Here is a 22154-nt window from a genome sequence, read left to right on the forward strand (position 1 = left end):
GGGGGAGCTGCTCCAAGCCAGGGATGAGCTTGGAGCAGGCACAGGGGGGACAGGGAAGGGGCTGATTTTCCTAAGGCTCAGCTGAAATGGAGGGGCCTTGTGCAGCTGCAGCCCTGGGCTCCCCACCGACTGTTCCCACTTCAGCCAGGACCAAGGCCCCTCCTGCACCTGGGACAAGCTGCTCCCAGCCCCTGCCTGGAGCCCTGGGGAGCACATCCCATCCTGGAGCGACCTAAACTCTCAAGGGCTGCAGTGGTACAGCACCTGAGCCAGCCCACACCTCTCCTGCCACCCACAGCTCCAGGCCTTCACCTCTGGCCTCTGTGCTCCCTCACGCTGCACCTCCCCAGCTCTGGGTCACATTTGGCTCTGCACCAGCCATCAAGAACGATCCCAAGAGTTAAACTTTCAGCAAAGCCATTTATTCCACTTTCCTGTTCCCACAGATCTCCAGGTAGGGACCCACATGAGCATCCCCAACGCCCCAGAGGGAATTCATGGCATAGCTGCCCCATTGTGGCAGCACCCCAAGCAGGAGCCCAGCCACACGGGCAGAGGTGCTTGACCAGAAGCCCCACGGCTCAGCTGTGCCCAGTGCCAACACAGCCACGTCCAAGTCAGGGCATTTAAAAAATTAGATGTTTTGTTCCTTACAAATGAAAGGGGGACCTGACGGCAGCAGTGCGTCCCTGAAATCAAAGCATAATTCTAAGGCTCTGGCGTCCTCACGTAAGCACATGAACTCTCTGCAGGGGCTGTGCAGGTTGATCTGGGAAAGCTCGCTAGGAGTTTAATGGCCATAAAAATAAAATCGCTTTTCCCTGCTTTAGACAAACCCAACCCCTCCCAGCCGGGCAGTGGGATCGCGTGGGCAGCCACTGCAGCCAGCCACGGGTCGGAAAGTTACAAGTCTCTCAGCTCACCCACTTTTAATTGAGCGCCAACACGGCGGCGTCACTCCATCACATCAGCCACCGCGTGCTCCACCAGAGCATCGGCGCCCTGCTCCAGCTCGGCCCCCGCCAGCTGCTCTGCCAGGGCCTGGCCCTCCAGCCCCACCAGCTGCTGCTCGGCCCCCGCGTGCACCATGCCCGGGTGCTCTGCCCTCTCTCCCAGCTCGTTGCCCGCCTTAGCCAGCTCGTTGCCCGCCTTGTGGTGGTGTCCTGCCGCCCCTCCGGCGTGGTCGATGGCCGACTTCTTGGGCCTCTGCGTGGCAGCCACCGCCTCGGCCAGCTTCTCCTCCGGCACCATGTTCAGGATCTTCAGGGCAAACAGGAGCTGGAACTTGGCGGTTCCTACGAAGGAGTTGGCCAGGAAGTTGGGCAGCCCGCCCATGCGATCCTTCTGGGTGTAGAGGGGCACACGGACCATGCCCATCACCTGCAACAGCACGGACACAGCTCAGCAGGGGCCACGGCAGCACCGGCCCCCCCACCCCACACCGCCTCTGCCCCACACCCTCACCCAGTGCCCGCCAGCCCTTGGCCCAGGCTCGCCCTGCCCGTAGGCACCGTCCTGCCCCTGCCTCCCACACCAGCCCCTGGCCCTGCCTGCCCTCACCCCCACTGAGCCCCTTCACTGCCCCTTCCCAAACACCCCAGGCCCCTGTTGTCCCTGCCCGGCCCAGCCCTGGCTCTGCTCCCCCTTCTGCCCTTTTGGAGGGATCCCGCTGCCCCAGGCCACTATGGGGAGTCCCACTTTCCCCTCCAGCTCTGCCCTGCGTGGAGACACCACGGCTGACCCACGAGTCCCCCTCAACCAGGCCACAACCCAGAGCCCGCTGCCTCTGCTCACACGGCTGCCGACGCCCACCGAGCGCCCTGAGGGCGCGCCGGGAGCCCTGGCTCTGCTCTGCCCCGGCCATCAGCCGGGCTCGGCTGCCCGGGGGCAGGAAGGCGCCTCCCGCACGGGAGGGACTCGGGTCACAGCGACATCACCACACCGAGGTCACGGTCCAGTCCGGGGCACTCGGCCCGGGGCAGGGGGCAAATCCCCCCGGCTGCAAACGGCCCTCGCCCACATCCTGAGGCCGAGCGGTAACACGGGGCTCATCCCTGCGTGGGTGGACACCAGGAAAAGCTGAAGCTCAAGCTCGCTATGCTCTGGAGCCTGCGGCACGACCCCGGCCGCGGTTCCTAACGCCGATGCCGGGGGCGGTGCGGGCACCTGCCGCCGGCAGCTCTACCTGCGGTGCATTCCCCGGCCGGGCTGGCCAGGGCAGCCCGGCAGACCCAGGAGGGAAGCGGCGCCTTCCCTGGGCTAACTGAGAGCTCGCACACCCCTCCCGGGTGTCCCACCTCCATCCCGTGGTCTCGGGAATGCACCGCGCTGATCTCGATGGTGTGCAGCTCCTCCAGGGTGAGCTGCCTGGCGTAGAAGTGTGCCACCACGCGATGTGGCCCCTCTGTCAGGTGCGAGCACAGATAGTCAGCTTCCGTCAGGCGCACACAGCCTAAACCCAAGCCCAGCACCCGATTCAGACCGTCCTCCAGGGACCAGTAACGGCGATCCACGAACCCCCCGGGAAAGCCCAGCAGTCCGTCAAATCGCATCTGCATCTGGAATAGAGGCGCAGGGTGTTAATGGGGCACGGCGCGGCCCCCGGCGGGGGGCGAGGGGGCATCACGGAGGCCTCCGGAGGAGCCGGAGGAGCGCGGGAGGCGTCGCGGCCGCTCCGTCGCGGCCCTACCAGCTCCGGCGCATCCAGGACCATTCACCGACAGCGGCCCGGCCGGCGGGGCTCCCCGCCCCGGCCGGACAAGCCCGCGGGCCCAGGGGCTCCCCCCCGGGCTCGGGCCCGGCCTGATCCTATCGCCCTGCACGGGAACTACCGCGGAGCCACCGCCCCTCAGCCCGCCGCCCCCAGAGCCCGCGGCCCGACCCAGCCCAGTCGGCCCCGACCCAGCCCGAGGGCCCGCCCGCCGCCGCCCTGGTCCCAGCCCCGGCCCGGCGCGGCCTCGCCCGCCCCTCACCAGCACGGCGTAGCGCAGCGGGATGCGGCCGAACAGCATGCCCGGGTTGGGCGCGTACAGCATGGCGTGGCACGAGTGGCTCCAGCCCGGGCCGAGCCGCATCGCCTCGTACCGCGTGAGCGGCTTCAGCTCGGGCACGCCGGGCACGCCGAGCGTGGGCAGAGGCGGCAGCGTGCCCATGGCGGGCAGCGGGCCCATGGCCGCCATCGGCCCCACAGCCGCCATCGCCTCGCGCCACCGCCGCCCGCTCCGCGCACGCGCCGCGCCCACGACGCCGAGGAGGCGGGACCGCCGCCCGTCCCAGCCAATGGGAGCGCGCCGCGCGCCGCAGGGCCAATGGGCTCTCGGCGGCGCCCGCCAATCCCCGCGGGCGCCAGAGGCGGGGCGGCCCGCGGGCGGTCAATGAGGGGCAGGCGTGCTGCGCGCGCCGCCCGCCTTATTAGGGCAGCGGGGCGCGCGGGGGCCGGCGGCGCGCGCGGCCAATCACAGCGAAGCGCGGCGGGAAGGAGGGGCGCCGAAGAGCACGCCGGGAAGGAGGCGGGGCGAGAGCGAACGGCCCCCCCCCCACGCGTTGGCCGCGCCTCTCCGCACCACCCCAAGCCATTAACTTGGCCCCGCCCCCGGCGCATTAGCCCCACCCCTCGCCCGGAATGGGCCCTCCGGGTGTGGCCCCGCCCCTCCGCCCAGGCCCCGCCCCCAGGCCCCGTGTCCGCCCCCCGCCCAGCCCGGCGCAGAGCCCCGGCTCCCCCCGGTGCACACGGACTCGCGGGGCTGCTCCACGGGTTTATTACTACAAACATAGACGGGGAGGTGGGGGGACGTGCCCCGGGACCCCCCGCAGAAGCAGAACAAGGCACACGGCGTGGGCAGCGCCGGGCTCTGCGGGAACGAGGGGCGCGGGGGTCACCCCGAACGGGCTGGGACGGGGCTGATCTCCGTGTCCCCACGTGTCTCGGGGCGGGCCGGGGCTGAGCCCCGCACTCCCCCGCTCCCGCGGAGCCCTGCGCCCCGGCAAGGCAGGGAGGGCCACAGCTATGTACAGGGGCAGTGACAGCAAAGGGCTGTGCTCAGTAAGTACAAAATATACATCGGTAGTGTCCTTCATCTGCCGACTCGAACCCCGAACCCCCCGCCCCGGCCCCCACAGACACCTCCCAGGTAAAAACAACCACACCAGCCCCTACCCACCGCCAGGAAACATGCACAGGCTGTGCCGAAACCGCGTCGGTGCGAGGCCCCGCGCTGCGTCCCCGGGAGAGCCCGGCGGGGTCCGGCGGCACGGGCAGGGTCCGGCCCCGCTCACGAAAGGCTCTGCTCGTCCTCCAGGTGCAGACGGGTCTGCTCGAAGAGAAGGGGCTGCGTGGGGCTGCCGGTGCCGCGGACGGGGAGCGTCTTGGTGAAGTCGGACGAGCCTGGGTGAGGAGAGAGAATTCAGCCTCAGTAACGGGAGCCCTGGCGTCAAGGAGCCCTGGCAGGGTGCTCAGCCATCCCTCCTACCCAGGACTGACCACAGGAGATGGGGCTGGAGCCAACCGCTCATCCTCTCGGATGAAGGCTCAGTGTCACAGGTGTGACACAGGACCCTGAGGGGGGACGCTATCTGCCACAGCCTGGGAGAAGCCAGCAGGGGATGGATGTTCGCGGTGCCCAGGAGGCAGCAGAGCCCACGCTCAGCAGAAACCAGTGGGGAGGGTTTTCTGCTGCCCTGCCTGGCGTCCTGGCACTCAGGGGCAGCAGGGATGCTGCACCAGGAACGGGAAGGGACTGAGGACAGAGCCAGCAGCGCAGCCTGGCTGGTTTGCTGCCCCTCCTTCCCTGCCCCAATGGCCAGGAGCAGCCCCATCCCCACTCTCTGCCAGCATTCTCAGGAGGGCCCTGCTGCCCCACACAACAGGGATGCATAAGAAGAACGAGAAGACATACCAGCTTACTCCTCTATACCAACAGAGCAGGAATCAGGACCCAGTGCTGCCCAAGACAGGAGGGAGGAAGGCAGACAGAGAGGGAAGGAGACATTAGAGAGGTAACTCAGAACAGACTGCGACTCTATGGAAGAAAACAGGCTGCAACGACAACAGTCAGAGGTGAGGACAGCGCAGCGTCCCACGGGCGTGCCCAGAGCACGGCACACTGGGACTGTCCCCGCAGTAACAACACTGCCCCAGTCCCGCAGCTGCTGGCCCAGATGGTTCCCCTCCCTCACCCAAAAGCACACAGAACCGTGCCAGGAGTGGCTGCGGCCCAAAGAGAAGAAAGGAGGGGAAGGACAGAGACACAAGGGCGAGGGAGGAGGAGAGAGAGAAGGGGGGCCAAGTTCCCTCTGCATAAGCCCCCTTGCCCAGCGCTCACTCCGCCCACGGGGAGGAATTGGGAGCCCGTGCACCGGGGAGGAGCATTCCCTAGGGCTGCGGGACACAGCTCCACAGACCCCCGGGCCCCGGCGGCAGCTCCGGCCCCAACGGCACGGCCATTACCTGGCAGGAAGACGTCGACCGGGGGGTCACTGTCGGACTGCGTCAGGCTCCGGCTCTCGCCGCAGCCGCCGTCCTGCAGCACATCCTCCACCGAGGGCGGGCGGCTCCCTGGAACCAGGCGAGAGCGCGGCCCCTCAGCCCCCGGCACAGACCGCGGGCGCTCACGGCGTTCCATGAGAGGAAGCTCCCCAGGCCCCCCAGCCCCAGTGATGTCCCAGGAGCGCCGCTCAGACTGCCCCGGCTCACAGGGCCATCTCTTCACGTGCAGCCTCGGCGCCCAAAACGTGCCCATCACTCCTCTCTCACCCCATCCTTGTCCCCGCTGGGTGCCGACTGAGCACCAGAGACCCATCCCAAAGACCCATGTCCCAGTACTGTGGATGTGCTCTCACCAGGGCCCCAGTGGTGTCCTCACTGGTGCAAGGAGAGCTCAGAGCATAGAAAGCTCTACTTGAGTATCACTCAGAGCAAGGTGAGATGCTTGGCAAATAACCCAGGGAGACCTGTGGATTTGGTTCCCTCACCTCCAAGAAAAGACCCCTGGTACCCTTCCCTGGTGAAGAACAGCTCCTCAGAGATGGACTTAAGGGGCTGAATGTTTCTGAGCTCATTTGTCCGTTCCCCAGTTGTCCCTGAGCCACCACAACAGCACTGAACACCGAGCCCAGGTCTCCTGCACCCACACCTACCCTGCTGCACCGATGAGGCCTCCTCCATCTCTTCCCCTGCCACGCTCTGTAAGGAGGGACAGCACAGGTTACTTCTGCAGCTGGAGGCCTTTGCTGTGCCACTCTCCTGCTCTGGCTTTCTCCAGGGAGCTGTGCTCGGGGCTAGGCCTTCCAGGGCAGGAGCAGGGGGCTGCCCCAGTGCTGTAGCACCACAGGCTGGGATGGAGGGGTCTTACCAGCAGCGGGCACGGGAAGCTCCTAAGTCCCAGTTCCCACCCCGGCCCCAAACTCTGCTGGGCTCGCCCAGGATGCTGGGGAAGGTCAGCTCTGCCATGGCTCCAGCTGAGTGGTTTTCCACTCCCAAAGAGGTGTAAGGAGCACAGGGAGTGGCTACATTCTTCCCCATGGAGCCCTAAGGGTAAATAAAGCAGCCAAGACTCTTGGCTCCAGGCAATGGCCCTTCAGGAGGCACTTCCCATATCCCAGGAGCCCCCCCAGAAGAGCTCTGGCCCAGAAGCCTCCCAGCAGAGCACACACTTACCTCTGGAGAGCTGGTCTCCCTCAGGACCAGCTCACCCCCACTCAGCACCGCCTGTGAGTCAGAGTCCTCGGAGAGCTTCTCCTCATCCTCCTCGTGGATTGGGGATGAGGGAGACCGTAGTGTGCTGCAGCAAGAGAAACTCCATTTGCAGGGAGCTGCCAGCACCCTGGGGCCTGGAGGACTTGGGGGCAGCACAAGGCAACTCTCATGAGCAGGAGCTCAGACTGGGGAGCTGAATTCACCAGGGCCTCCAGTATTGGCCACATGGAGACCAGCAGCAGCAGCAGCAGGGTGGGACAGAGCCCAGTGGTGCCAAACCTCGGCACAGCAACGAGAGGCCCAGGTCCCACTCTGCTCCTCACACTTCCAGGGCTCCCTTCCCTGGTGAAAATCTGGGCTGGAGCACAGTGAGGAGTGCCAGGAACAAACCCAGTCTGATCTGATCTGAATAGCCTCATATCCTCACCTAAACCCTCCAGCACAGGGCCAACAGAGGAGCCTTCAGGCAAGAACTACAGGATCTCAGTTCAGCACTTTGTGCTCTGAAATCCAGGTCACTCCTCTCCCTATTCCTTTGCTCCTGAGGAGCTCCATGGAAAGCTGAAATCCAGTAAGGTTTGGACATGAAATGTAAATTCTAAGACCAAGTGCATTGGGAAGGAGATATTTCCATCAAAGTCTTTAGTGTAGAGGTGGTGAGGCCCTGGCACTGGGTGCCCAGAGAAGCTGAGGCTGCTTCATCCCTGGAAGTGTCCAAGGCCAGGTTGGACAGGGCTTGGAGCAAGCTGGGATAGTGGAAATTGTCTGTCCACAGCAGGGAGCTGCAATGAGATGAGCTTTATGACCCTTTTCCAACACAAACCATTCTGTGATTAAATTCTCCTTGTTAAAAATCCTCTTTCTTTTGGTGACAGGGCCAGCCCATAGGAGACACAAGCTGTAACCTCATGTTGAACACAGGGACAACGTCCCAGTTCTCTCCCTGGCACAAGTACCTGCTGGCCCCCTAAAATTCTGAGTTAGCTGTGCTAGCAGTGATGGGACCAGCCAGAGCCCTCTCCTGGCTCTCAGTGCGTGTGGCCACCAAGCCTCAGGGCCTGCAAGAGGAGTGAACCCCGTGCCCTGCTGACCTGTCTGGAGACTTGCTGCACTTGCCCTTTTGGTGGCCACCCTCCAGGGCTCTGTCCATGCCTGTGAGGGGGCGGCTGGCGGGGGGCATCCCATCCACCACCCCCGAGTAGCTGATCTCATCGTACAGCGGGGCCGAGGGGATGGAGGGCGACACCGAGCGAAGGCCGTTCAGCGCTTCCAGCAGGGAGATGGGCTCGTAGCCTGGGGGGATGTTGTCAGAGCTCTGCAGGTGAGAAACAGGGGGGATGTTAGGAAAATATCACCAGGCTGGAAGCCCCCTGCCCTCCAGGCAGCCCATCCCCACAGCCTCCTCTCCAGGACTCCTTGGCTCCTTCCCTGGCAACAGCCACACGCTCCCCTCAGGGCTGCAACGCTGGTGATGCTCCAGGCAAGTTCCCAGAGCAGTGCTTGAGACACTGGGCATCCCCCTGATGCGATGTCAAGAGCTGGGCAGGGAGGGTGAGAAAGCAGGCTCCTAAAGAGCTGCTATAAAGTACGTTTGGATTTTTTCCTCTGAAAGCTGCTCCAGTGTTTCAGAGACCCTTCCAGCTCAATTCACAGCACCACCGATGTCACCAAGGCAGAGCTGAAGGAGGGGAGCATGTGTGCACCAGCTGAGAGGTGGCTCTTGAAGCCTACCCCAATTCCACTTCTCCCATGTCCTCTCAGCTGCTAACACAGGCTCCATGTACAGTCACCTCTGCTACAAGGCAGGAAAGGGATCACGGAACCACTGACCTCGTCAGGAGGAAGGAAAACCACACCAATTCCCATTCCCTCTGTAAATCACAAAGCTGACAGTCAAAGGGACCCTTGCAAAGCCCTTAAATCAACACTGGTATAACTCCAGAAATCCTCCTGACCATAAAGACCCTGTGGACACAGAGACAAATGGGGTTCATGCTGCAATCCAGGAGGCCACAGGTAGCTCAGCCCAGCCTGCTGCAAATCAAGAGGTGACACTCCAACAATTCAGGCTACATTAAATTGAGATGTTTCAGCCCTGTGTCCTCAAGGAGCTGGTTCTAAGTTGTACAGAGGATGGCACAGTGCTGCTAAGCCTGGCCATGAACCTCCACAGCTTCTCTATGCCCCATGTCCCACTCACACCTGCAAATAAACCTGCCCAGCAGCCTGTTCCAACACAGCCCCTAATCTGGTGTGAGGTGAGTGCTGAACTGACTCACCTGTGGTCACAGGAGGAGTTAGGTCTGATGGGGAGGGAAGAATGAGTGGCACCTGGGGTCAGTCACCAACCCACATCCCAGTATTGGTCCTGTGAGGTTGATGAGCTTTGAAGATAAACAGCTCAGCTAAACAATGGATTCCCAGCTGCTGCCAGCTGTAGGTGGCAGGGCCAAAAGCCATCTCCAAAAAACTTTTCATCTGCAGATGGGAGCTCAGCTGCACTATTCTGTGTAGAGAAAAGTCAGGGAGACAAACCCCCTTGCATTCCTGTTTGGGACTTTTTCTCCTGGCTGTGCAGAGCAGGCCCTGAGGGTTCAAAGGCTGCCCATTGCTGTGGTGAAAGCTCAGGTCGCACGGCACAGCTCAGAGGCTGGAGGAGGATTTCCCAGCCGATGGCTGTGACACTCTCAGAGACACCACTCCCATCTGGGACACTCACACCACACCCCAGGAACACTGCCAGTTCCTGTGGGAGGCTTGCAGAGAGCCAGGTCCTGCCAGAATGGCTTCAAACCTGAACCACCACCAGGTTTTCTCCAGACCTGACGAGTCCAGCAAGCCATGTTCCTACAAGGCTGAGCATCTGGGCTTGCTTGAGCAAAAGAAAACTGCAACCTCCTTGACAGAGATGACAGTCATGGTTGCATTTGATGGGAGCAAACAAAGAGGGCATAAACAACCTTCCTGGCCTGGGGGCTCCCCCACAATTGCCATTCACGCTGTCCCCAGCACAGCACTCCAGTTACACACTCCCAAACCAACTCAGAGGGTCCCAGCCAAGATAAGCTCCGTCCTTCCTGTTCCCATGAAAGCAAAGCAGCCACTGCTCCTGAACGCAAGACCAGCTCCAGCTGCACCTCTAGATCCCAGCACCACAATCCACACCAAGATGTGCCCACACCAAATGCCGAGGGGATGAGGTAAGTGCAAGGAAGCTTTTGGGTGAGCTGTGGGGACTGCAGCTTGCCCACAGTTGTATGAAGCTGTGAAAACATCTCAGCCAGGAACCATAAATCAGCCAGGGGACAGTCCCTGAGAGTCACCATCAGACCCCTGTGCCAAGCTGCTGCTTCTTGCTTGTTCCTCCACAGGCAAACCAGGGATGTCAGAGATCATTCTGTGCAGGGTGCGAGCATCTCACGGCCAGTGTGAAGGAGGTGGAGTGTCACAGCCTGGCAGGGGCACAGGCCAAACCCAGCGTGTCAGCAAGCCCTCGTGTGTAACACTGCCACGTGCAGGTGACACTGCTGGCAGGCAGCTGCCAAGTGCAACCAGCTGAGTCCACTTACTGTTCTTACTTCCCTCCTAGGCTTCCTGCTGGGCAGGGAGACAGAGCTCACCTTAAGGGGTTTAAAGGGGTGCTGTCAAAAGAAAACCACGTTTTAAAGAAGTTGTTTTCTTGAGGTTAGTGACAGGAAGAGACACACAGCATCTCCTCACCTCGCTGCAGGTGACAGCACCCGTGTCCTCCACACACCACGCTCTGCTTCACATCAACCACCCTCAGGGCTTCTCCACCGCCTTATTCCTCAGCCCCAGCTGAAGGCAGCAGAGGGCAGAAGGATAAACTCAACCTTTTTCTGTGACAGTATCCGTTCCCATGAAAGCCTGTAGCATGGTCTAGATGCAGTTGTCCTTCTTCTCATTTTAAGCTCAGTGTCTCACCAGAGCCAGCTGTGCAACAGCACTGCTCAGGCAATGAGCTGCTGCCCTTTCCACACCGGGGACATGCAACTGGGCCCTGAGGCCACCAGCACATTTCCCATCCCACACTCCCTCAGATGCATACCAGGACACCCAGAGAAGGTGCCACAAGGAGGCCTTTCTACTCCCATGCTGGGAACCCCAGTGCCAAGGGCATTTCATCCGTGTGCTGCCACAGAGATGTGTGTGCAAGTCAAACTGGAACCCCGCTGCCCTGTTTTTGCAGCTCCCATCCTGTCATGCCCAGAGTCTGCCACTTTCCTGTTGGGCCAGGCAACAAGAAACCTTGTCATCCTGAGATTTCTGTGGATTTGTTTCCTCCAATCCAGGCGTGTTACTAATCCAGCAGGTTGAGAAAAAAAAAATGTTTGGGGAGTCCTCAGTGAAGGGTCTGACCAAACTTCCTGAAGTCCCAGGGCCACCAACCATCAGTCCAAACAGCTCATGCACCCACCAGCTGCTGGCTCAGGCTGAGAGCAGTGGCCAGGCTTTGTACAGGGGTCACCAGGTACTTACAGAGTGCTCATCATGGTCCACACTCTGTGCCAGGACAGGGCTGAACGACACCGGCGACAGAGCCCCCGGCTTCTTCCTCACCGCTCGGATCTGCAGCAGGGCACGGAAGGCTGGGAGAGAACAGGAGGTGGTGACTGCACAGCCCAGCAGGGCCAGGCCCTGCCACAGCTCCTGGCCTTGCCACAGACACACTGTTGGCATGAGGGAGCTCCCCTGTGCATGGGGAGCCGGGCCATGGAGCGCCCCAAAGCCAAGCGATGGGGTCGGGCTTCCAGTCCATTGATCTACACAGGGAAGGGATCTGCTGGCTGAAAAACTCTGGGTGCACAGAGCCCTCGTGGAGAACAGGTACTGCCTGCCCCAGTACAGTCATGGACAGGGTACTTCGGCTACTGTACAAGTGTAGAGGCCCAGAAAAGTTCCCCTGAAGGATGGGTCACAACAACACAGTAAGAAAAACATGAGCTCGGCCTCAGGTGTGCATTGCATGCTACAGGTTGGGTGGGGGACTCACTAAAACCCCTTTGGGCTCCCTCAGACCCCACAAACCTCAGCCCTGGGGTCCAGCTGTGGTGATGAAAGGCTCCAGCTGAAGGGTTAGTGGCTGTACTCCTGTCTCCAGCACAGCCACCCCTCAGTCCTCCCACCACCACAGCTTTGATCTTCACTCCCTGCAGATCTTTTCTATCTGCAGATCTTTAATATTGCTTGTTCCATTGTGCCAAGGGCAGCTACAAATGAGCCACACATCTGTTCTGATGGAGCTGTGAGAACTTGCCAGGCGTCTCCCTAGTTCTTGTTGCACCCAGCCCATTCAAGATCAGCCTTGAGCCAGAGAACAGAGGTGCAAATCTATCCTTGCTGCCTCTGCACTCCCCAGAAGCACATTCCCAGGAAGTCTGAGGTGGGGCCATTTTCCAAACAAATACAACCTACTCCCCTACAGCCTGTAGATGAGACAATGCTGTTCCTGTATTTTATGATGTGCTACTTATAGTCAAAGCTGTCTGGAACTTCCTCTGGTGAGATCTTGCTTTTGGTTACTGCTCTTTGCCATGTTTGAACTGTTTGGACTTAATTTCTCAGGCCAAACATCTGTCTTAGGCTCTTCATTTCTTTCCCTGAGAACTGTCAGTTAGAAACAATCAAATACCTCAGAGACCAGGGGGTAAAACACACACTCTGCCCCTTCCAGCAAAACCACAAGTTTCTCAAGGGCCTCCTGTGCCTCTGTGCTTTTGAGAAAAAAACACAGAATTCAGCAAATGCCGCCTGAGTGTCAAAACACGTATTTAAGTTTTTCCATCGTTTGGGAGATGAGCAGTGCAGGGCAGAGCATTCCTGGCAGAGCATTCGTAACTCCTGGCAGAGCAAAACACTGCAAACTGACCATTATCTCATCCCTGCCTCCTGGTGAAATCTGGGTACGGTTGTCAGAAGATTTAAAAAATCACGCTATGTACTTGGACAGCCCTCCAGTGGTGCCAGCTGCTCTCTCAACCCTCAGGATAAAGCTTCTCCATCCCTTCCTTTGGGGGACTTTCCATCATCTGCACCAAAACACAAGAACTGCTGGCACGGCACAGCCCAGAGCACCTGCACCTTCAGATCCACCCCAGGGAGAGGGTGAGTGGCCTGGGAGGCACTGGACAGAGTGATTCTCCTCTCCTGTCTGAGGACGTGTACTCTACGTGCCGGGAACCTCCAGATGCCAGGGAGAGCAGCAGCACACGCGATGCTGAGCCTTGGGGTGGGGTAGCTAAAAGCGGCTCCTCCTCCCCGCCTGCGGTGCCTGGTCAGGAGCCGGGGCGGGCCCAGGGCACTCACGGAGCCGGCAGATGGGGCAGTTGTTGGCCTGGTAGCGCAGGGTGTCTGCGCAGGAGTTGCAGAGGCAGAGGTGGCGGCAGGGCAGGATGAGGGTGTCCCGCAGGTCCGACAGGCAAACCACGCACTCGTTGCTGTTGTCACTGTTCTCGTCGTCTGAAGGCTGCAAGGAGAGGCATAGGGTTGGCACGGGAGTGCTGGGGGCTATGCCAAGCTGCCAAGGGACGGGAGCCTGGGGGAATTTCCCACTCCAAAGTCTGGAAATTCTCTTTTCCCGCAGCTCTCAGCAGGGGTTCCTCAAGGAGAGCAAAGTGTAGCCCACAGCCCTGCTCACACTCCTTCCTCTCAGGGCACTGCACTGTGAATTCATGGCAGAGCTGTCCTTCCCCAGAGCCATACTCTGTTCAGAGAGGACCCCTTTTGGGGCAGGGATCCCCTTGACTAAGGCTGACCAGGAACAAGCTCTGGCCTCCCATCCCGGTGGCTCAAGGGTCAGTAGGGAAGTGAACTCTCTGGCAACTCTGGCCTTTCTTCCCCACAGACAGAGCAGCCCCAAAAGGAGCTGTGTGCTGCCTGTCATTCCAGCCGTGCCTAGCCCAACTTCCACAGGACCTCTGAGCCAGAGAGTGATTCTCCTGCATCCCCTCACTGGCACAAGCTCTGATGCAGCTGCAGGAGAACCAGCCCAGGGTGCTCAGCTGCCCACAGCTCCCCTGGTAAAAGGCTCAGTGTGCACCTAATGTGCTCAGTGTGCACGAATGTGCTTCACACCCATCTTTCTCAGAGCCTCACAAACTGGATCGCAGCCACTGAACAAGCTGGGAGACAAACTTACTCTCCAACCATAAGACTGACACCAGAAAACTCCACAATCTCCCCACTGATGTCCCAGGAGCTGTGCCAGAGCCCTCCACGATGACCCAGGATGTGGTACCGTCCACCTTCACCCAGGGCTAACATGTGCCAGACCATGGGCAACCTCGGTGCAAACAGCAATTGTGCTGCTGCCACATCCTCACCCAGTGTTTTTTTGGAGGGAGAGCAGCCTCTCTGCTGTCCCACTCACATGGTTTGCTAAATAAGGAAGAACAAAAATGGCCCCAGGCCACTTGTCTGATGGGCCAGGAACAGGGGATTACTGGATCACGAGAATCATCACAAGACTCTGGAAGGCCCAAAAAGAAGCCCTCAATGCTGTTAATTCCCTCCCTCAATCCTGTGCAAGAAAAATCTTAGAAAAAACTCCTCCCTCCTGCCTCTTCAGGTGCTACCTGTTAGCACAGGCAGAGAGGGATCACAGGATGCTCTGGGCAGGGCACTGGAGAGGAAATCCTGCTTGCCTTGCTCTGTGGCTACTCCACTGTGTGCAAAACATGGACTCCACACCCCGGAGCGGTGTGATCCCAAGGCCAGCACTGGGGACACTCCACAGCCCAGGTGGCAGCAAAAGGCAGCTCTTCAAAGGCTAAATGAAGAATAAAGCAGTCACACAACCTGTGCAGGGCCGTGCAGCAGGCTGGGATCCAGCAGCAGCTCGTGCCTCAAGATAGGAAATGTTTCTGGTTATGGTATTTGCATATACATCCCTTAGGGGTGCTGTGCTCCCTCCTGCTGGGGAATGCAAGAGGAATGTCCCTGGACACAGGCAAACCCCAGAGAGCTCAGTTCTCTGAAACACTACAGGAACATGCAGAACTCCCAACCAGAACATGAAAGAGCCACAAGAGCAAGGCACAGACACCAGGCACGTCTGCCTTGATTGCAGAGAGCCAGAGACACTGGCTCTCTACAAGCCCTAAAAAACAGTGCTCTGGCACACCCCTGGGGCACTGATGCCCTTCTCTCCTAGCAATCCCAGGCACAGGGAACATCCTCAAGAGCCTCATGCTGCCTAAAATTACCTCAGCACAACCCCACTGACTGTCTGGGCCTGACACCAGGGATGATCTGTCATCCCTGGGCTTCTTGGGTGCCTGCAGGAATGACACAGACTTCACTCTGGGAAGCACCTCCATGTTGTCCTTAAAATCCCCATCGTTAAGCTCAAAAGCAGAAGGTGCAGGCTGGAAACTCCCAGCTGAGGGGTGGTCCAAAAACCACCATTACCTTGGTCTCCTGGTTGTTTTTGTTCTCGATGCCGTAGATCTCCTGAAGCAGGTAGCTCACCCGGTCAACCTAGGGGAGAACACCACAGCCAGAGTGACAGCTGCTCTGTCCTTATCGGTTTACAACCACCTTCCCTCCCTCCCTGTGTCAAATGTAACCATGTAACACCCAGAGCTCCCCTAGAGTGACATGAAAAAGGTAACAGAAACAAATATTTCAAGGGACAGCTGGGAGAATGAGTCTCTTCTTGCTCAAAAAGTAGAGCCTATCCTGCCTGGTCTGAGCAGAGAGTAACAAAAGTAGCTAGCTGGGCTATGGAAAACATCTGAAAACAAGTAGTCTGCTTGTCCCAGATGTCAGGAATACACACCCACAGCCCAAATAATCCAGAGGCAATCAGCCTTCTACAGTCCTCTCCTCTGTGAGGTACTGTGTAACTTTAACCAAGGTGAACTTCCACCCATTTTTGCAAATGGTGCTGCCACTGGTGTGCCAGTAAGGAGCTGTTGGCACAGCCTGTCCCCCTCAGAGGATGAGCTGTGCCAACAGCTCCTTACCGGCACACCAGTGGCAGCACATCACCTCCCTGTTCATCCCCTGGGAGAGCTCCTGAGGACAGACAAACCGTGTCCCTTAGCATGAGAAGCACTCAAGGAATAACTCTACGTTAGTGCAGTGTCATTTATTGCCATCCCCAGGCCCTTGGTGGCATCTCTAAATTGGGGGTGTGGTGGCAGAAGGTGCTTGAGGCACAAATGGAAGTTGCTCAGAGCCCCAGCCTGGGAGAACTCCAAGCCATGACTTCTGCAAACTGGCAGCTGCCTGCAAACCCCACCAAGCAGCTGAATTGCAGCACTGAGGCAGTCAAGATTCAGCCCTGTTAAACATCTTTATTGATGATCTGGATGAGGGGATCAAATGTACCCTCAGTAAGTTCACAGACAACATTAAGTTTGGTGGAGTGTTTATCTGCTGGATGGTAGGAAGGCTCTGCAGAAGGATCTGTAACACCAGGGGTGGCTCAGGCTGGACACCAGGAGGAATTTCTTCACAGAAAGGGTTGTTAAACATTGAAAGGGGCTGTCCAGGGAGGTGGTGAAGTCACCATCCCTGGAGGTGCTCAAGGAATGACTGGGCTGAGTGGCATGGTAGTGATCAGTCACAGACTGGACTCGATGATCTTGCAGCTTTCCCAACCTAAATGATTCTGTGATCTGGTGTTACACAGCAGCTTCCCCAGAGCAGGATGTGTTCCTCCACAGAAACCCTCGTGACAGGTAAAAGGGTGAGGGGGTTGCAAGGTACCAAACAGGCACATCTCACAAAAAGTGGGAGGAAACACTTTCCTGCCATCTCCAGTAGCTGTCCAGCTCCCAACATGCAGTGAAGCCAAGCCACCAGCCCCCCAGTCCGAAAAAGAGCTTGTCAATCCCAAGGCCTCTGTAATTTCCATGTCAAACTGGCCTCTCTACTCTCCTCTTGTCACCACTCAGAAGAGGATTGGCTTTGCCATGGCATTCCAGTGCTGCAGAAGATGACACATGGCAAGGTGGGCGCAGGAGCCGGCTGTACCCAGCCCGTTTGCCAGTTCAGAAATGCTCTGAGCTGGGACACAGCAGTGATAACAAACTAATTCCCGAGTCTGTCTCCCTGTGTAACTCAGTGTGCAGCTCACAGACAATCTGTTCTAGGCCTGCATTTCATGGCAATGAGATCAGCCGTTGGACTGCTGAGCAAAACCCTCTGCAGCGGCTCACAGCTCACCCAGGAAGTTTGGGAACAATTATGTGGGAGATGTTCTTTTGTAACTTGGCATTTCAAAGAGAGCCTTGTTCCAGCATCCTGATTCCTCAGAGGATCATGATGAGCGACTGAGTGCAGAAGTTGTCAGCTCAAAGCACAGAAGAGGTCAGGAAGAAAGAGGCCCAAGTCTCTGCAGGAGTCTGCATTCCTTTTGACTTCTTCCCTCTAAAAATCCTGAGGAGCTTCTGTCCCAGTAGGGAAAGGGTGAGCAGTCCAACAAAGCTCTTCCTGGGAAGAACTCTAAGTTTTCAGAGTGGGAGTAATTCAGAAGGAGCAGGTGGTTGTACACAATGCTTCACCTTCATGCTTCTCCAACCCATCCCACACTACATCATCCTTCCAAAGGCTTCCGCTGCTATTTACAGCCCCAGCAGATGCACACAGAGCCACTGGCCAAGTCCAGGTCATGGTTTTCTGCTGATCCATCTGTTTGTATTCATCCATGCTGACTTTCTTCAGACAGGTTGGTGCTTACACTACAACTGATCTCAGCACAGAGCAGTTCAGCTCATGCACTGCTGCTTCCTGATCAATGCCCACAAAAAGATACCCACAACCCTGGCAATGGCAGGGAGGGGAAAGCAAAAGAAAAGCAGGGATGGCAAAGAATGTACAATGTTATACAGATGGTTTACACCAGACACAGACTCTACACCTCTGTTCTCCTAAGGGTGCAGATGCTATCTCAGTTTCAGTGGTGGTGTGTGTTTTTCCAAATGCCATCCTTGAGCTATGATTACTGATAGTGCTTGTAGCTAGCTCTTTTCTGACACAGGAACTTGAATGAACATCTTAGACCAGAGTGTCTTATTAAGGCACTTAATGACCTTCTTGGTAGCAAAAGGTACTTAATTCCAATCAGAAATCCCTAGCTATCAAGTAAGCAGATGAAGTGAAACTCATTTAAAGCCAAAACTCAGCACACAGCTAGAGCTGAAAGGATCAACCACCAAAATTTCATCTCTTTCTTGAAGACACTTTAAGCTGATCCTTGCAGCAGAATCACTACCAGATTTATTTTCAGAAGGTGAAATTCTTGCCAATCTTAGCAGTTTGCAGTTGCTTATGTATTTCTGGCTGGATGCAGGACTGGATGCAACCTCAATCTTGATAAGACACTATCCAGCTTCTGCACATCACACCATACCAGGACTGGGGACAAAATGGCAAAATTAAGGGCTGCCAGCACCTCTCTGCCTTTGCTTTCGATATCTGAGCTAAGGAGATGAGATCTCAGGCTATCAGTGAATACCAAACCTTCCCACTGGGTACAGCCAGGCACCTGTGGGACACCAGCAAATCTTTAACCAAGAGTAGAAAGGAAACAGGTACTTACAATCTGCTTCTGTTTTAGAGGTTTCACGGAAAAACTGCCATCAACGTGCTAGCAGGAAAAAGAAGGACATTAAAGCATTAAATAGCTGCACTGTACAAATCAGAACGGGCTCATTTCAGAGCTGGTGTCTGCTAGCTAAGGGGAGAGTGGGGTGTGTATCAGCAGGACAGCCTGGATGGCAGCAGTCCCTCCCAGCAGAGTTAGTGGAACAGGGCATTGGAGAGCTACTGGTCTGCTCCAGTGCTGAGCCAGGTGGACTTGGCTCAAATTAAACCTGGCTGAAGTGGGTCAGAGCCCACACAAAACTCCCCTGGCACACTGGATGCTTTCAGGTTGCAAGCAGTCCAACTGGGTGCAGACACTTCTTTGGGCAGTCCAGCAAGACTTGGCGGGGGATATTTGTTAACACCCTAAATAACACCAAGTGACACAGTCACTCGAGGCCAGAGCCCTGACAGAGCAAGGGGCTGCCATGAGGCTGAGAACAAGGTTTGTCCACTGGATGGAGTCAGAAACAAGTCCCATGTGCTCACATCCTCAGAGCTGGGAGCCTTTCATTTGCTCAGTGGCAGCAGGCACAGCTGGAACAATTCTGGTGCCCGAATTAGTGATGGGAGTAATGTGCCAGTTCCACTTTCCCCACCATCCACAAGGGCCGCTAAACTAAAAGAAACCAACTCTCCTGCCACAGCCTAGAGAGCAGCAAAGGAGACTCAGGGGATGCTCCAGCAGGTCCTGTGAACAGCTGCAGGTCTGCATCCGTTTGCTGAAGGAGTCTCAGAAGGAAGGGACAACAACATCACACCACAGACAAAACAGTCCTGTTTTCAGGCAAACAAGTTTCCTCCTTTGGAGGAGATGCAAGGTCAGACTACACACAGGATCAAGGTTATTCTTCTGATCTTAAAGATACATACAAATAGCAAGTAACCAAGTCCTGCTGGTCTGTTTTTCCTCTGAACAAGCTCTGGGGATCAGCAGTGCTCATTTATCAAGGATCTCCCCCGGATTTATGGACCTACACTTCAAAAGCTGCAATTACTTTAAGGATGGGGGAATACATTTTAACCAAACAGGGAGGATGAGGAACTCAACATGTACTTTGTCTTGTGACTTTTCATTAAGAGGGAGATTTTAATCTTGTCTTAGGCATTCAGTAGAAGATGAGAGGTAAGAAGTGGCTGAACTATGACTGAAAGATTCCAGTGTGTTGTTTTTTCACATCAGCCAGAGGAAACGACAATAACATCCCTGCCCTGGTCCTAGGGGTGCTGCAGGTGACTCCATCTCATCTCTGACAGATGTCCAATTTCCAGGAGTAAAGCTACCTACAAAGCCAGTGCTCAGAGCAGCCTTTCTAACAGGGGAAAACTCACTTTCTTCACAGACCAAGTCCAACAAAAAAGGCAACCTACAACACTTAGAGCATCTTCCAGTCATATGCTTCCTTAGGACTGACTGTGCTTGCCGTGCCCTCTGACTCAGCTTCTCACCATCCACATTATCCACCTCGGAGGAACAGAATTAGGACCTGGCAGGAATCAGGCAGATTGAGACACAGAAGTCAGCCACCTGCCAGCTGGGAAGTGGGGAATTTCCAACAGCACAGCACTGATGCTGCTCCCTTCTACATTTCCAGCTCTTGCCTCACCTCAGCATGTCACTACAAATATCACCTGCCCAGAAAATGTGTCTGCAGTATTACCACAATCAGACACAACAGGGTTTTGCTATGGATAGGTCCAGCTATGGCTATTGGAACTGTTTTCAGGGTCCAGTTACCAAGGGAAGAGAGTTTGCTATCAAGGCTTGTGCACACAAGGCCTTACCATGTAGGCAGGGGTCAGTGACATCAAACACACCACTCAAAAGTAGTGGAACTCAGCCTTTACACAGGATGCATCCCAATCCTTCCAAGAGGGCTTGGTCTTGTGTGTAAACTCAGGCCTAACAATGGTGCAACAGGGTCTGGACACAGCAGATCCAGTTCTGCAAAAATCATGAAGCCCTTGAAAACTGCATGGCAGCAGCCATGGCCAACACCTTCCACCCTCCATGGGAATACACCGTCTCCACACACAGGAAACGCCCCTGCCATTCCCTGAGTGACCAGCTCAGGTACAAATGATAATTACAGGCTGCAAAGGAGCTGCTGCAAGTGATTCTTCATTCTACAGCAGCACCCAGGAAGCCCAGTCACAGGTCAGGACTCCGCTGTGCCAAGTGTTACATAAACACAAACTAATGACCTGTGAAAATGTTTACATACCCAAGAACAGGGACAGAGGGATAAAAAACCCCTCATTTACCTTTTCAAATGCAGCCAGAAGAACATGGGCATGACCAGTGACCTCAACCACCACTGCAAAAAGAGAAAGGGCAGAACTGGTTAAACCTCTCAAGTAGCACAAGCATCAAAGTACCCTGAGCTGAATTTTAGTCCACTTAAAATTTCTGAGCTCCCATCTGTTCTATTTTCATCTTCTCCTGCATTTAGAACTTTTCTTATTTTGTCATCAGGTTGGTTCAGAACAGAGCAAGAGCAAAACCCCTACTGGGTTCTGTGGTGGGCCCTACAAAACCAGGCCTTCATTGTCCTGGGTGCTCCAAACTATCCCTCTTGGTTAGCAGAGGTTGGAAAGGGACAGTAAAACAAAGCACTCAGTGGGATTCTCCTGTACCCTGAAACTTCTGGGCTTAATTACCTGAATTTATCACAGATCTATCTGGTTTAATAGCAATTGGCTGCATTTCCAGCCCTGTTACCCATCATTTTATTTCTGTCTAGTCCAACATGCTTATAAAACATTTATTTCTCATACTGATTTCAGACACTGAAACATCACTGTCCAGCTTTCCCCAAAGACAAGCATTTTCCCTCTTCCAAACTTGAGGGCTCCCTCTTAATCCCACAGCAATGGGAAGGGGCTGTCAGAGGTTTCAGGACTGCTTTCCTGGCTCCTTCAGCAGAGAGAAGAGGAGGTGGGGTACAATCCAGTCTCTCTCACTCAGGACTCTGAGGTTCTGTTGAGCTCCAGTCGGTTGGATCCTTTTCCTGAATCCTGTTCAGACTCATTGTATGGAAATGGGAGACAGAGTTTGTGAAGGAGCCACAGAGGGAAGGGAAGGCATGGAAGCACTCATGCTGCTTGGAGTGATGAGGGCTGTGCTCAGCACAGGCAGGAGAGCTGGTGGGCAGCCCTGCCTGGAAGGTGCAGCCCAAGGAAGCAATTCCTGCTCTGTCTGAAAGGGAAAGGAGCTCCACAGCTTCCTCTGGGCTCCCAGAACAGCAGAGACAAGAGAGGAACCATTCCCTGGACTATGGCACACAGACCATGTCTGGAAACAGCCATAAGTGAGATGGGAGATCTGCCTCCAGATTTGCTGGGAAACTGAGGTTGGCCATGGCAATTTGGAATCAGGAGCACAAGGAAATGCAGAAAAGGGGGTTAAAACTGGGAATTCATCTGCTTGCTCCTCTCACTGCCAGCCAAGAGCAAGTCTGCTCTGTCTCTCAGAGTAAACAAAATTCAGGTCCTTTCCCTCAGTCTGAATGGCCAAGGGAAGAGGTAACAATTCCTGTCCTCTGTGCATTCCTGGAGTGTGTGTGTGTGGCCAGAGTGGTGTGACCTGCCCTGTGCAGCACCTCTCCTTCCTGTTCTGTGCTTCTCCCTGGGAACAACCCCACTGGCAGCAATGGGGCAGGACTAACACTGCAAGCCATGGCAGAGTTCAGTCCAAACCAGCATCTCCCTGACTGCTACTTTAATTTACCACTCAACCTTATTTAACACAAGCGGTTCCAGGCCAGCTGTAATTTTCCAGGTGCTGCAAACACAGCACACCAGCTCCTTCCAGTCCCATCATTTATAAAAAAGAACCAAAATACAC

At 56.5% G+C, this 22154-nt stretch overlaps 2 protein-coding genes across 7 annotated transcripts in view; both read right to left on the reverse strand.

Moving 5' to 3' along the window:
- Positions 1 to 400: 400 nt before the first annotated feature.
- Positions 401 to 3218, reverse strand: NUDT16L1 (nudix hydrolase 16 like 1). Of its 2 annotated transcripts, XM_066198451.1 has the most exons (3): positions 2973 to 3218; positions 2298 to 2558; positions 401 to 1380 (listed from the first exon to the last, which is right to left on the reverse strand). In XM_066198451.1, exons 1-3 carry the CDS (start codon positions 3195 to 3197, stop codon positions 955 to 957), a joined length of 912 nt encoding a protein of 303 aa, XP_066054548.1. In that variant the 5' UTR covers positions 3198 to 3218; the 3' UTR covers positions 401 to 954. The 2 variants fall into 2 exon arrangements, with proteins under 2 accessions (XP_066054548.1, XP_066054549.1); XM_066198452.1 differs by lacking the exon at positions 2298 to 2558.
- Positions 3219 to 4160: 942 nt separating this feature from the next.
- Positions 4161 to 22154, reverse strand: part of MGRN1 (mahogunin ring finger 1) — a 49202-nt gene continuing 31208 nt past the window's right edge. The window contains exons 7-18 of one of the 5 annotated variants that reach the window (XM_066198449.1): positions 20573 to 20625; positions 18264 to 18311; positions 15125 to 15193; positions 13022 to 13181; positions 11195 to 11304; positions 10264 to 10335; positions 7786 to 8009; positions 6656 to 6779; positions 6136 to 6181; positions 5447 to 5554; positions 4896 to 4940; positions 4295 to 4384 (exon numbers count right to left, since the gene is read on the reverse strand). In XM_066198449.1, the coding sequence (XP_066054546.1) occupies positions 4900 to 4940; positions 5447 to 5554; positions 6136 to 6181; positions 6656 to 6779; positions 7786 to 8009; positions 10264 to 10335; positions 11195 to 11304; positions 13022 to 13181; positions 15125 to 15193; positions 18264 to 18311; positions 20573 to 20625 (1055 nt within the window). In that variant the 3' untranslated portion in view covers positions 4295 to 4384; positions 4896 to 4899. Of the gene's footprint in view, positions 4385 to 4895; positions 4941 to 5446; positions 5555 to 6131; positions 6182 to 6655; positions 6780 to 7785; positions 8010 to 10263; positions 10336 to 11194; positions 11305 to 13021; positions 13182 to 15124; positions 15194 to 18263; positions 18312 to 20572; positions 20626 to 22154 lie in introns of all 5 variants that reach the window. The other 4 variants (XM_066198446.1, XM_066198447.1, XM_066198450.1 and 1 more) reach the window with 4 other exon arrangements.

This window comes from Chamaea fasciata, unplaced genomic scaffold, assembly GCF_029207755.1.
Source record: "Chamaea fasciata isolate MVZ Bird 193981 ecotype frontalis unplaced genomic scaffold, bChaFas1.0.hap1 SCAF_16, whole genome shotgun sequence".
Taxonomy (NCBI): domain Eukaryota; kingdom Metazoa; phylum Chordata; class Aves; order Passeriformes; family Sylviidae; genus Chamaea; species Chamaea fasciata.